At 46.8% G+C, this 14847-nt stretch overlaps 1 protein-coding gene across 1 annotated transcript; it reads right to left on the bottom strand.

Annotated features, from left to right (window-relative positions):
- Positions 1–834: 834 nt before the first annotated feature.
- LOC134745476 (uncharacterized) lies at positions 835–14846 on the bottom strand. Its single transcript, XM_063679520.1, has 6 exons — positions 13149–14846; positions 10057–10194; positions 5933–6058; positions 5596–5694; positions 5272–5313; positions 835–5168 (listed from the first exon to the last, which is right to left on the bottom strand). The coding sequence occupies exons 1-6, from the start codon at positions 14736–14738 to the stop codon at positions 5127–5129; spliced, it is 2037 nt and encodes a 678-aa protein (XP_063535590.1). The 5' UTR covers positions 14739–14846; the 3' UTR covers positions 835–5126.
- Between the last annotated feature and the right edge of the window lies 1 nt (position 14847).

Raw genomic sequence — 14847 nt, 5'->3', positions numbered from 1 at the left:
GAAAACAGACTCACTAAATTAGTAATGTTTGCTTTTCTGATGGACGTTTAGGTAAACGCGCGTAAAGCACTGATTTTGTCGCTATTATTTGTAAATTTCGTAAAGTTTGGACTGCTAAACAAGGTAATTTTGTATTACACATATCCTGTACTTGACGTTTATCAGACTACATTTTTATTATTATGACTTTGAAGTAGTGTAAATGAAAGTTAGACGAAATCAATTTTCTCCAGAAATTACTTCAAAACAAGTGACAACTTCTCTGAAAATCGACTTAATTTCAACGTTATTTTGATACTTAAACAATCTACAACATTTGTTGAAACAATTTTTATACATCAATTTGTATAATTAATTATATAATTTACCACCACCAAAATAATATAAAAGTAATTAATGCAAATGCATAACAAACGAAACCGTCAACGCCATCTATACGAGAGTAGGCCAAAGGTAGTGGCGCCATCTGATCGAGAATCAAATTTTCTTGATTTTCGAGGCACGTTTTTTCCTTAGACTGTATCCATCTTTTTAATAAATACCTGGGTACTTTTTGGATACAAAATAGTCTGTTTTGAAAAGTAAAGGAACACTAAATCCCTAGAGTTAGACCAAGATAAGTCTGCAGCGGTTTTGATAGCACACGCAGTGCAAGTGTTATTTTAAATGTCAAACTTCTATGACATTATTTCTGCTGTCAAAATCGCTGCAGAATTATCTTGATCTAACTCTAGAGACCTTTACCTACCTGCATAAGGTTCGGTTGTAAAATTAAGTTTTAGAAATGGGAAGGGGTGCTTCAAAGGATTGTGTAATGAAAGTGCAACGTTCTAATAAATCTATTTATTACAAAATTAAGTCTATCAGCGACAGTTGGGCGCGCCGCGGCCGGGCGGGGCTGTGTCGCTACTGACGCTAGTCGCTGCTGCCCGAGCGTAGTGAATAGTGATAGTGAGTTAGTGAGGACTCCCACCTGTCACCGTCACCATACCACACGTGACATCCCATCGCGAGCGGCGGCGTCTCGTCAACTCTATGGCTGATGCTTGACGCAACGTTGGCGCAACTTTCCATACCGCTGAATATGACGCTCAAAAGACGCTAATGTAGGGTGTGGGGTGGCCCTACAAGGTAGGCTTCTAGGTACAGAGCACAAAAATGCCCAGCAGTCGAGACTATACACTTGTACAATCAACAGCAGATATAGCTAAACGAACGTTGTGCTTATAATGATCCTCACATGCATTTCCACTCTTACAGCTTGGCAAAAAAGAGTAGAAATGGAACTAATTTTTTTTATCATGGCAACATTTTCTATTTTCATACAAAAGAGACGTCAAAGTGACTCAATAGTTGCCATATGCAAGACGTTTTACAGACAGTGGCGCCCCTATTATTTTCTACTCTTGTTTGCCAAGCTGTAACAATAAAGTCGTGCCAAAGAGTTACTAATTGTAGAAGAGTGTAAACTAAGAAAAAATGGTGCCTCGAATTATGACAGCTGATGTAGATTATGCGGTAACTAGATACAAAAGTCAAAAAACATCGCGTCGTTTAGCGCCATCTAGTTCTAGTTGTCAAACTCGAAGGCACTATTTATTATTAGATCACCACACTTTTTTTTTCAATCAATAACTCTGGTCGCGCACAGATCGTTTAATACGCCTCACCCGTCTAGTTTTGGCCCCCGGTTGTGGGGGGTCCGGCCGCGACGCGCGCCACCCTTTACAAAATATTAACAATACGAGGACACAATAGCAAGAACTCGGCTCGCCACTACACCACTAGACATTAGGGGCCCTCCACACTCGTGCGTGAATCAGGGCGCGAAGCCGCGAACGCGAGTGTGGCGTCGATTTCGCAGATTGTTCACGCCTTCGCACCTTGTTCCCCGTTTTTTGTCGGTTTTTCGGCCCGCGTAAAAGGAGACGCGAAGCGCGAACTTCCAAGACTCTACATTACCGTACAGTGTACACACTATTTTATTGGCTTATTGGCTCCTCTGTAGCAAGATAAATTTTAATTATTTTATTTTAAGCAAGTATATTTTACGAGTTTACAACAAAACAAAATGGAAAAACAGGTAAATCACGTAAAGATAGATAGATAACTAACAGTTAAATAACACACTCAATCAGCTGATGCTTTTCCGCCATCTTGCCGCAAACCAAACTGCGAAATCGCCGTGAAGTTGTGCGTGTGTGGAGTCATACGTCAACGTCGCGATATTTTCGCTCCGTGAAGTCGCGCCGCGAATCACGCACATAGTCTGGAGGGCGCTTATCACGAGGCGCCAGCCCCGCCTTAAAACTATTACATAGTTCAGGGATCTCCAAACTTTTTGACACGAGGGCCATATTGCTTTAAGTAGTACATATTGATATTGTAATAGTAGTGCGGGGCGAAACTTAGCTTTTATGGTTGCTACCGCAGTCGCGGAGCTTTTATGGTTGCTACCGCAGTCGCGGGCCAGGTTTTCGGCTCTCACTGGTGTGTCGTACTTTGGAGACCCCTGGGTGCGTAGCCAACGTGTCAATCGCTAACGCTCCGTAGCGAACGAAACGCAACTGTCACTGTCGCACTAATATGGAAGTGGTAGAGAGTGATGACTACGGAGCGTTACGGAGCGTTAGCGATTGAAACGTTGGCTAAGCACCCTGTTATTGCTATGTTATTTCAATTGGCGCCCAATTAAGAAAGTAAGATTGGTAGTTTGGCCAGCGAATAGTTATACTTAAAATTGCAGCGTAATTGAAAATAGACATTATGGTTTCCCTCGCTCGACAAACTAGGATTAAACCATTTTAATATTTTTACAGTACTTACATATGGTGCTACTTTACCGCACTAGTGCGATAATTAGCACATTACGTAATTATGTCGAAAATTTAAAGGGCCATATGTACCGTAAAACGTTGTAAGATAGTAATTCGCAACTCGTGTCGGTTTAAAACGGTCGTGTTTTAATTTATCGCCACTCGTTACGAATTTCCTATTATACGCACTTGTAATGTAATTTACTGATATCACATACTACAAACAAAACATATCAAATAAATATCGTAAGATTGTTAAAAATAGTTTTCAAGATATGTATTGATACAAATAAACTAGTATTTTATACAATCGTGATATAATGGAGAGATTTTCAGTCGAGTACCGTGTTTAGGCAACGAAGCTTGCTGAGTTGCCTAAGCGAGGTACCAGATTGAAAAGCTTGATTATATCACTATTGTATACAATACTTTTTCTACGAGTCTTCTAAACTAAAATAATACTTTTTTTACTATAAAATCTAAATAACTAATGAAAACTGGTACTACAAAAATATAGTACAACAGACACCAACGCGCGACTATTGTTTCCCGTTTAGTATTGTCTATATTTTTATATAGTTGACTCCAGCGTATCGAAATGAATGTTATAGTTGAGTTGGGAGCCCATACATGAAAGGTACGCAATTGTAGTTTGGTATATGAAATCTTAATTCAACTATTACAGCCGACGAGTAGAAAAAATAATATTGCTCACCAACACAAGTATCTAAATCATGCCATTGCCTTGCAAAAATGTAGCAAACATTTGTTGAAATCATGCTGACCAAACTATTTAATTTAAATTAGCTTTATCGTTACATTACGGGTTCACAGAGGACAGTGTCACACCAATTTCGTTACACAACGGACAGATAAATGCTACTTATACGGTATTTACGTATACTTAGTCGACCCTCGTATTTAGATTATCTATGAGTATTACCTATTTATTATCTCAACTGGCCTATTTGGTTAAATTGTCTGAACAACAAATTTTATTGTTTAATTTAAACGTGCAGTCAGCGGAGCTAATTATGATCTGCACACGTTCTTACTGTGTTTGTCTTAACAATAAAGTTTTTCTCAGATAATTTTAAACACCTATATTATGTATTTGAATGTCACGCATCACATCATAGCGGTCTTAAAATGACTTAAGTAAGGCTGCGTTTCCACCAGTGATGTGCGAGGATGTGTTTGTTAAGCTTAACAATCAATACCCAGGTAGCAAAATGACGTCAAATGACGTCAGCGACGTCATAATGACGTAATAATGCCATCATTATGACGTCGCTGACGTCATTTTACGTCATTTTGCTACCTGGGTAGAATCACTTCGTTTACCTATCCCTCGTCGCTAGTCGCTACGCATCTCCGCACATCTAGAGTATAAGAATACAGTAAAAAAACAGTATATATAAGAACAACTTGTACCCCTATTTTTTAGTTTTAGTTGTTTATTTCCCAAATTAGCCAATTGAGATAAGAATCATTTGCGGATGTGGATGGCGACGTCTAGATTGAGTATCATACACGATCGTTTTGAATTGTATTGTACGGGAGAGGAGAGGCGGGGCGGCCGCTGATATGTCGCACGAGCCCCCTCCACCGAGGGCGCTCGTCATTCAATACTGTACATGTACAGTACTAGTAGTACTACCACTGCGAGTTACATCGGTCTACACAGTCCGAAAGGTACTTCGGGAGAACGCGCGTAACTATATATTTTTCACGCGGGGAAAAGTGGCACCTGAAGCATTTTAATATTTTACGCACTTGCTATTTTCGAAGCGATAGCTCAATTTTACTGTTACGAATCTACCTTCAGACGATCGCGAAAGTCCGATATCAGTGCACGTTTGCTTTTCAGATACGCTGTCATTAAGGATCAGTGTGTACTTTTGCACATCCGAAAGTTAGGAATACAATGTGTACTATTGAATGCTGCAGAATATTTTAGAACTTTCGTTCCGTTTCACGTGCGGCACTGTAGCATTGCCTACGGCGTCAAAGAAATATTGGTGTTTTCCCTTACGGCGTCAACCGGACACTGAGACCGATGTAACCGGTGGTGCCCTGCTCGCACTAGCGTCCGGCGTACCGGGCCGGGGCCGGCGCCGACAGTAAAATGCTTAACGACTAACTAATATACTCGTAGTAAAAGTATAGTAAGTATATCTACGGTACTATGCGGGGCCTGCGCCGCGCCGCCGCGCCCGCGCCCGCCCCCGCCCCCGCGCCCGCCCCGCCCCCGCCCGCCCGCAGCGGCCGCGGCGACAGCGAGATGAGATTTGGTTCCGTTCTCTTAACCTACAGAGTTTTCGCTTTATCTAGCAATTCGTTGATGAAATTCTGAAACAAAACAAATTATGTAATATGGGCCTCGTTGCCTAATATAATAACAAATACATTTAAAGCAAAACAGAAAAGAGATTATTAGTTTTGGGATACTTACATGTACATCTTTTTGGGGCTTTTTGGCATCCGCTAGTAGCGTCTGTAACAAACAATGAGTGTCAATAACTTCTTGAGATAAAGTAAGGTTTTATAGTAAGATTAAATATATATGTACGGTGGAGAGCCACCTAGGCACCACAGGGGTTTTGTTGTAGTTGATTTTCAGTACGTTTGTCACCCTACCATAGTACCTAGTTCACCTACACATAGAGTTAAAGTAATTCAGTCTATAAATAGAACGAATAGCATGTTCAGAAGCTCGTCCACATCCATCTCCACCGCCTGCTGTAAGTGTAGAGCCATATGTAGAGCAACAACTGACCGCGAGGTGCGCGCGCCGCAGCTCGTCCGAGTCCATGTCGAGGAGCTCGTCCACGTCCACCTCCACCTCCGCGGCGCCCGCCGCCGCTGCTGCCTCCTTCTGAAATACAAAGAAAAAAAGGAATGAACAAAAAAATGCAGAAGGCACGACGTACATTCCGTCTAAGTGAAGTTTGAATCCTTTGATCTCCAAAGACGTCAACTGACGCGCGCGACACAAGGATAGTCACCGGCACATCGTAGAGCTGCAGCTTGTGGTAGAGCCACATCTGGCAGCCGCTCTTAGCGCCATCTATGGAGCCACATGTGGCCAGAACACAACACAAGTATATAGTTACCGGCACATCATAGAGCTTCTGCAGCTCGTCGTAGAGCCACATCTCGACGGCGAGCCGCTTACGGATCAGCGCCATCTGGTGGGAGCCATATTTGGCCGTCAGGAACTTCTCACGCCGCTCTTTCACCTGCACAACACAAACAGACGAACTTAGCATTAGAGAAATTTATCGATCACTACAAATGATAAAACTTTCTTTATTAATTATCAACAGGCTGAGCTGAACAGGTGATTTCCAAGTCACGGTTGTATGTGCTCTAAAAAAAAGCATATTTGTCTTTATCTATTAGTTTCTGCTCTGCTTTGTCTAGGTATAAAAATATTTCAAGAAGCTCCAATTGCCTCACTTTCGTGTGCACATATTTGGCAATTTAGGATAATTGGGATTGGTATTTCGGGTTATTCAACAACGTCATCCAAATTTCCAAAACTATCCAAAATTATGTCTAAGGATGGTAAATATTCCACTTGTAAAATTTCTTTGTCCAATGTGTATTTGCATCTCACATTTTGCTTAGTGAGAGAGTGAAACGCAATGCATATTGGACCTTTGTCTCTTCGTCGTCCGTGTCAATATCTTTATAAATACTTATTAGACAGGTGGAATGTGAAATACCAACCCAAGATATTCGCGCTTTTACATTGGCCGTCACTTGAAATGATAGACCAAAAAACAGCGGTTATAGAAGTAGGTAAAACATTTTTTCTGCTATAATATTAATCACCCATGGACGTTTTATTTATTTGTTTCGTGTCGATTATGGCGGGTGTTCGCCGATATCGATTCCAGTTAATAATGTGTGGCGTGTCCGAACTCACGGCCGGCGTACACCACGAAACACGAACGTTCTTCATTCGTCCTTCGAAAAGGACACACTAAAGGGCTATTTAAAATTAAGATCGTATTTTATTTCGGAGACCTGAGTTGAGTGAAGAGTAAAAAAGTAATAACTAATAAGTCTGGAGCATAGAAATAAAGATGTTCGATGTTCAATGACTCTTTTAATCATCACTACATAGTATAAAACAAAGTCGCTTCCTGCTGTCTGTCTGTCACTATGTATGCTTAGATCTTTAAAACTACGCAACGAATTTTGATGACGGTGTGTGTGTGTGTATGTGTAGTTTGTGCGTACCTCGCCCTTGTCGCTGAAGTTGACGTGCAGGCCGGAGCGAGCCGGGGAGCGCTCGGGCGGCGGCGCGCGGCGGGCGGGCGCGGCCGCGACGCCGGCCTCCATGCCGCACGGTGTGTGGGTGTGTGTATGTGTAGTGTGTGCGTACCTCGCCCTTGTCGCTGAAGTTGACGTGCAGGCAGGAGCGAGCCGGGGAGCGCTCGGGCGGCGGCGCGCGGCGGGCGGGCGCGGCCGCGACGCCGGCCTCCATGCCGCACGGTGTGTGTGTGTGTGTATGTGTAGTGTGTGCGTACCTCGCCCTTGTCGCTGAAGTTGACGTGCAGGCCGGAGCGAGCCGGGGAGCGCTCGGGCGCCGGCGCGCGGCGGGCGGGCGCGGCCGCGACGCCGGCCTCCATGCCGCACGGTGTGTGTGTGTGTGTGTGTAGTGTGTGCGTACCTCGCCCTTGTCGCTGAAGTTGACGTGCAGGCCGGAGCGAGCCGGGGAGCGCTCGGGCGGCGGCGCGCGGCGGGCGGGCGCGGCCGCGACGCCGGCCTCCATGCCGCACGGTGTGTGTGTGTGTGTGTGTGTAGTGTGTGCGTACTTCGCCCTTGTCGCTGAAGTTGACGTGCAGGCCGGAGCGAGCCGGGGAGCGCTCGGGCGGCGGCGCGCGGCGGGCGGGCGCGGCCGCGACGCCGGCCTCCATGCCGCACGGTGTGTGTGTGTGTGTGTGTGTAGTGTGTGCGTACCTCGCCCTTGTCGCTGAAGTTGACGTGCAGGCCGGAGCGAGCCGGGGAGCGCTCGGGCGGCGGCGCGCGGCGGGCGGGCGCGGCCGCGACGCCGGCCTCCATGCCGCACGGTGTGTGTGTGTGTGTGTGTGTGTAGTGTGTGCGTACCTCGCCCTTGTCGCTGAAGTTGACGTGCAGGCCGGAGCGAGCCGGGGAGCGCTCGGGCGGCGGCGCGCGGCGGGCGGGCGCGGCCGCGACGCCGGCCTCCATGCCGCACGGTGTGTGTGTGTGTGTATGTGTAGTGCGTGCGTACCTCGCCCTTGTCGCTGAAGTTGACGTGCAGGCCGGAGCGAGCCGGGGAGCGCTCGGGCGGCGGCGCGCGGCGGGCGGGCGCGGCCGCGACGCCGGCCTCCATGCCGCACGGTGTGTGTGTGTGTGTGTGTGTGTAGTGTGTGCGTACCTCGCCCTTGTCGCTGAAGTTGACGTGCAGGCCGGAGCGAGCCGGGGAGCGCTCGGGCGGCGGCGCGCGGCGGGCGGGCGCGGCCGCGACGCCGGCCTCCATGCCGCACGGTGTGTGTGTGTGTGTGTGTGTGTGTAGTGTGTGCGTACCTCGCCCTTGTCGCTGAAGTTGACGTGCAGGCCGGAGCGAGCCGGGGAGCGCTCGGGCGGCGGCGCGCGGCGGGCGGGCGCGGCCGCGACGCCGGCCTCCATGCCGCACGGTGTGTGTGTGTGTGTATGTGTAGTGCGTGCGTACCTCGCCCTTGTCGCTGAAGTTGACGTGCAGGCCGGAGCGAGCCGGGGAGCGCTCGGGCGGCGGCGCGCGGCGGGCGGGCGCGGCCGCGACGCCGGCCTCCATGCCGCACGGTGTGTGTGTGTGTGTGTAGTGTGTGCGTACCTCGCCCTTGTCGCTGAAGTTGACGTGCAGGCCGGAGCGAGCCGGGGAGCGCTCGGGCGGCGGCGCGCGGCCGCGACGCCGGCCTCCATGCCGCACGGTGTGTGTGTGTGTGTGTATTGTGTGCGTACCTCGCCCTTGTCGCTGAAGTTGACGTGCAGGCCGGAGCGAGCCGGGGAGCGCTCGGGCGGCGGCGCGCGGCGGGCGGGCGCGGCCGCGACGCCGGCCTCCATGCCGCACGGTGTGTGTGTGTGTGTGTGTAGTGTGTGCGTACCTCGCCCTTGTCGCTGAAGTTGACGTGCAGGCCGGAGCGAGCCGGGGAGCGCTCGGGCGGCGGCGCGCGGCGGGCGGGCGCGGCCGCGACGCCGGCCTCCATGCCGCACGGTGTGTGTGTGTGTGTGTAGTGTGTGCGTACCTCGCCCTTGTCGCTGAAGTTGACGTGCAGGCCGGAGCGAGCCGGGGAGCGCTCGGGCGGCGGCGCGCGGCGGGCGGGCGCGGCCGCGACGCCGGCCTCCATGCCGCACGGTGTGTGTGTGTGTGTGTGTAGTGTGTGCGTACCTCGCCCTTGTCGCTGAAGTTGACGTGCAGGCCGGAGCGAGCCGGGGAGCGCTCGGGCGGCGGCGCGCGGCGGGCGGGCGCGGCCGCGACGCCGGCCTCCATGCCGCACGGTGTGTGTGTGTGTGTGTAGTGTGTGCGTACCTCGCCCTTGTCGCTGAAGTTGACGTGCAGGCCGGAGCGAGCCGGGGAGCGCTCGGGCGGCGGCGCGCGGCGGGCGGGCGCGGCCGCGACGCCGGCCTCCATGCCGCACGGTGTGTGTGTGTGTGTGTGTAGTGTGTGCGTACCTCGCCCTTGTCGCTGAAGTTGACGTGCAGGCCGGAGCGAGCCGGGGAGCGCTCGGGCGGCGGCGCGCGGCGGGCGGGCGCGGCCGCGACGCCGGCCTCCATGCCGCACGGTGTGTGTGTGTGTGTGTAGTGTGTGCGTACCTCGCCCTTGTCGCTGAAGTTGACGTGCAGGCCGGAGCGAGCCGGGGAGCGCTCGGGCGGCGGCGCGCGGCCGCGACGCCGGCCTCCATGCCGCACGGTGTGTGTGTGTGTGTGTATTGTGTGCGTACCTCGCCCTTGTCGCTGAAGTTGACGTGCAGGCCGGAGCGAGCCGGGGAGCGCTCGGGCGGCGGCGCGCGGCGGGCGGGCGCGGCCGCGACGCCGGCCTCCATGCCGCACGGTGTGTGTGTGTGTGTGTGTAGTGTGTGCGTACCTCGCCCTTGTCGCTGAAGTTGACGTGCAGGCCGGAGCGAGCCGGGGAGCGCTCGGGCGGCGGCGCGCGGCGGGCGGGCGCGGCCGCGACGCCGGCCTCCATGCCGCACGGTGTGTGTGTGTGTGTGTAGTGTGTGCGTACCTCGCCCTTGTCGCTGAAGTTGACGTGCAGGCCGGAGCGAGCCGGGGAGCGCTCGGGCGGCGGCGCGCGGCGGGCGGGCGCGGCCGCGACGCCGGCCTCCATGCCGCACGGCGCGGCTCCCGCACCGGCTCCCGTCCTCTGCAACACAGACAGACACAAACTGTCACACAAACTTACATAAAACAGTAAAGCTTTGAGAATCCCGTGCCTTGATCGCTAGACGTATGCAGCTATGAATGATTAGGGCTGCATTTGTAGATGTACTTTGTAATGTCTTTATAATGATACGCAATTAATTAATGCTTCATTCTTTATTTGCACTATATAAAAACGATCTTACAGTCAAGACGCCATATTGGAGAAGAGCGAGACCTACCACAGATTAGAGTGACCAGATGCACTTAAGGCTGACATACACGGGTATACCACACTCTCCCCCACCAGTTTTAAAGAGTTCTCTGAAATGTTACGCTATCTTACGCTAGAACTTATTTCTAAAACAATATAAACTTTAAGTGACTGTACTTAAGTTTACACTTCTTTTGCTAACGAAACATAAACTACTTTATATTATTGTAGTTAACTTTTTACATCATTCTTATGTTTACTCTTGGCATCACACATACGTGCACATCCTAGAATGTCCTACGAGTATCTTATTCTAATAAACTAATGCTACAATTCAACATTTGATTGACATGTCTCTTCCATTTACACCCCTCCACGTCTATGATATACGTCGTGTTGGGAATCGATTCCTCCACTATAACTCCTTGTATCCAAGGTTGTCTGTTTTTCCTATAATCCTTAACCATTACCTTTTCTCCCACCACAAATTCTATGTTTCTACTCCCTGACGCAAGTTCCCTCTGCTTTCCTAACATATGTTGAGCTCTTTCTGTAACCGGCGGCGGTCTAAGCAGAGCGAACCGGGACCGGAGATCCCTATTGTACATGAGTGAAGCAGGCGTCACTCCTGTTGTACTATGTGGCGTTACTCGGTAATCGAAAAGGAATAAATTAATTGCTGATTGGATTGTATTTCCCCTGCTTTCTTTAATTTTTAAGACATGTTTTTTGAATATGTCCACAAATTTTTCTGCGGCTCCATTGGTCGCGGGGTGGTATGGTGGAGTAAAGGTATGTTTAATGTCTTTTAGCTTACAGAAATCTTTAAATTCAGAAGATGTAAAAGACGGCCCATTGTCAGTTACCAAGTGGACAGGGTAGCCATGACGTGCAAAAAGACTATTCAAAACCTCGATGGTACGAGATGAGGTTATCGAGTTCATTTCTATAATCTCTGGCCACTTACTGTAACTGTCAACCACCACTAAGTACATTTTATTGTAAAATGGTCCACAATAATCTGCATGAATGCGGTACCATACAGACGGAGCCACTGGCCACGATTTCTGATGCCCCTTAGTGGGATTATTTCGAACTGAAAGACAAGCAAGACAATTATTTGTGATTTTTTCTATTTCTGTATCTATCCCTGGCCACCAGAAGTAAGAGCGTGCCAGCTGCTTCATACGTACAGTACCGAAATGACTTATGTGTAATTCTGATAAGGTTGCCTGTCTTAATGACTCGGGTATGATGATTCTGTAACCCCAGAAAAGGCAACCTCTGTCAAAACTTATTTCAGTTTTCTTATTACCATAGGTTGACAATTCTTTGTCTGTCATTAAGTCAGGCCATCCGTCCATGGTGTATCTTATAACTTTGGCTAATGTTACATCTTTTCTGGTTGCCTCTTGTATAGATTTCCAGTCTAAATTATTAATTTCACAATTTTGAATATAATAAATATTACTTATCTCTGCATCGGTACAAATAGGATGCATAGGCTCTTGATTTTTATTAATGAATATAGAGGTGCGTGATAAAAAATCAGCTGGATTCTTATCAGTTTTAATGTGTCGAATTTTGTAGTTGAATGCTGACAAAAAAATTGCATAATGTTGCAGCCTTTTTGCTGCCATTTTAGGAATGGCTTTAGTTGGGCCAAAAATGCGTACTAGAGCTGCACTATCAGTTTCCAACTCAAAACTCCTACCATATGTATAATTATAGAATTTTGTCACACCAAACACTACAGCCATAGCCTCCTTGTCTATAGTAGAATATTTAATCTCTGTCTCATTAAGTTTTTTACTTGCATAAGCAATTGGTTTTACTACTCCGTTCCTGTCTCTATTTGAAATTACTGCGGCCAAGCCTGTGTCTGATGCGTCACAACTTAGAATTAAAGGTAAGTTAGGGTCGTAGTGGGTTAAATTTTCCATGCTAGCTAGCTTATTTTTTATCATTACAAAGGCATCACCACATTGAGGTGTCCACTTAAATTTATTTTCTTTGGTACATTCATATAGTGGTGTCAATATGCTGGCCATGTCTTTTAGAAAACGAGAATAATAGTTAACTTTGCCTAAAAATGACCTTAACATTGTTACATTTGTGGGTGGTGTGGCCTGCAACAATGGTTCTATATTATCTTTATTTACCCGTATACCATTGCTGTCAATCGTAAAACCAAACACATCAATGCTTTTTTCAAAGAATTTACATTTTTGTATTTTTAACTTAAATTCACTTTGTTGTAGCCTTGCTAAAACCTTAGACAAGGTGTCTACTGCATCCTGGAGATCTTTACCACTAATATAAATATTATCTATAAATACTGCAATATTTGGAATATCTGATAATTTTTTACTCATGAGCCGCTGAAAAGAGCCCGGTCCTGTGCTCACACCATAAGGCAGGTAATTATACCTGAATGTGCCCACTTCTGTAACAATAACTGTACAATCTTTTGAGGCTTCGTCTAATGGTGCCTGATGATATGCCTCTTTCAGGTCCAGCTCGCAGAAGTATTTTCCATTATTTAGGGAATTGAATATTTCTTCTACATGAGGCAATGGAAAGTGATCCACCTCTAAATGTGGGTTGACAGTTAATTTGTAGTCTCCACATAACCTTACCGAACCATCTCCCTTTAAAATTGGAACCACGGGTGTACCCCACTGACTGGTTTCCACAGGTTCAATTCTACCATTTTGTAAAAGTCTAGAAATTTCAGCTTTTACCTTGTCTTGGAGTGCAAATGGAACTCGGCGTACCGGCAGGTTCTTTGGTTTGGCATCTTTTTTTAATTTGAGGCTGATGGTTTCACCTTTGACATTGCCCCATCCTTCACTAAATACTTCTGCGAACCTTTTCTTTATTGTAGCTCTGGCTTCTGAAACATTGTGAAATTTTTTATTTACTGTATTTGTTTCATTTGACATTACAAATTTGGGCGGCCATAATCCAAACTCCTTTAACCAGTCTCTCCCAATAATACATGGTGTGTTCTCAGTAACAAAACTATTTAATTGTTTAGTTACATCATTCAATGTTACTGTCAAGTTATCTAATATTCCTAACGGTTGTGATATCTTTTGATCAAAATTTTTAAATAAAACATTACAATTTTTTATATCCTTATGAGGTAATAACATTTGTTGCTGTTTCAATGGAATAACGGTAACATCAGATCCTGTGTCAAGCTGAAATTCGACCATACAACCCTCAACATTAAGACTTAGCATATGAGGAGGCACTTTACTTACATTTACATAGTACATTTGGTACTCATCCACTTTTAAGGTTTCAGATGCTTCCTCGGTTTCCTCTTTCTCTATACTGTTAATTTTGAAACTTTTCTTCTTGGGGCAGACCTTAAAAATGTGTCCTTGCTGTCCGCATTCCGAACAGTATTTTTGGCGCAGCGTACACTCTGAACGCAGGTGATTATCACCCCCGCAGCAGAAACACCTAGTACCTTTATTCACGCTTGGTTTCCTTCTTGTTTGTAGTCCTTTGAATGCCTTGTTTTTGTTTGTTTGCTGATAGTAAACGCTAGCTTCCACTTCTGCCTTCTGGCCTGTTTCTTTTAATGCTGCTTCTACAGTTCTTGCCAAAGTAATGTAATCTTCTAATGTCTGATTTGTATCCGCCTTTAGTAATTCAAATTTAATAAGTTTGGAGTGCACACCGTCAATGAATTTTTCTTTTAATTGATCCTCGGAGTCCTTAAATTGACATTTGCTAGCTAGCTTCCGAAGTTCTGTCATATAATCCTCTATTTTTTCATTTGGGAGCTGATTCCGATTACGGAACGTCGCACGTTCCAAAACAATGGACTTTTTTTGTACGTATTTGTTTTTTAAAATCGTAGTAAGCTCCGAATAAGAGTGACTTGCTGGTTTTTTGGTGCTACACAGAGACGTCAAAATTTCGAAAACCTGTGGTGTTATTTTTGTTAACAACAGAGGCACTTTTTTCTCCTCTGGCACGTCGTTTAATGCAATACAGCATTCTAATTGTTGTTCAAAACATTCCCATTTAGTGCCATCAAAGGGTTGTAGTTGTAGATTTAAATGAGTTGTGTGTGACATTTTGGTTTTGCTCACGTTTATATTTTGTTTGTTTTTGCAATATTTGACTAATAATTGCCGAAATTCGTCGACGGTTTGCTTTTCATCAAATTTGATTTTAAACTCAATCAAGTATTTTTGTAATTCAATTCTTGACAATTTATAAATCCATCCGGTTTTGTCAAATGTTATGTTCACAGCACTTCTGTCTCTGTTGTCCGTAGAATCACTTTTCTCACTTTTCTCAGTGTCCGACATTGAATTTAAAATTGTCTTCGTCGCTTCTAAGCAAATATCATTGTGGCACGCGTTCACAGATTTCGTGTTTTTCTCAAAAGGCGGCCGCCATTACGCACAACAAAGCAGA

Source organism: Cydia strobilella, chromosome 1, assembly GCF_947568885.1.
Source record: "Cydia strobilella chromosome 1, ilCydStro3.1, whole genome shotgun sequence".
Classification (NCBI taxonomy): Eukaryota; Metazoa; Arthropoda; class Insecta; order Lepidoptera; family Tortricidae; genus Cydia; species Cydia strobilella.
The sequence above is the reverse complement of the archived record's forward strand: the minus strand, read 5'-3'. Positions and strand labels throughout refer to the sequence as shown.

Excerpts from the sequence above, each read along its gene's own strand:
- LOC134745476 (XM_063679520.1), bottom strand. The coding sequence starts at position 14,738 with ATGTCGGACACTGAGAAAAGTGAGAAAAGTGATTCTACGGACAACAGA. Across the intron at positions 6,059-10,056 it reads ACTTCAGCGACAAGGGCGAG|GTGAAAGAGCGGCGTGAGAA; the intron begins GTACGCACACAC and ends TGTGTTGTGCAG. Across the intron at positions 5,314-5,595 it reads TGCGGCGCGCGCACCTCGCG|ACGCTACTAGCGGATGCCAA; the intron begins GTCAGTTGTTGC and ends TGTTTGTTACAG.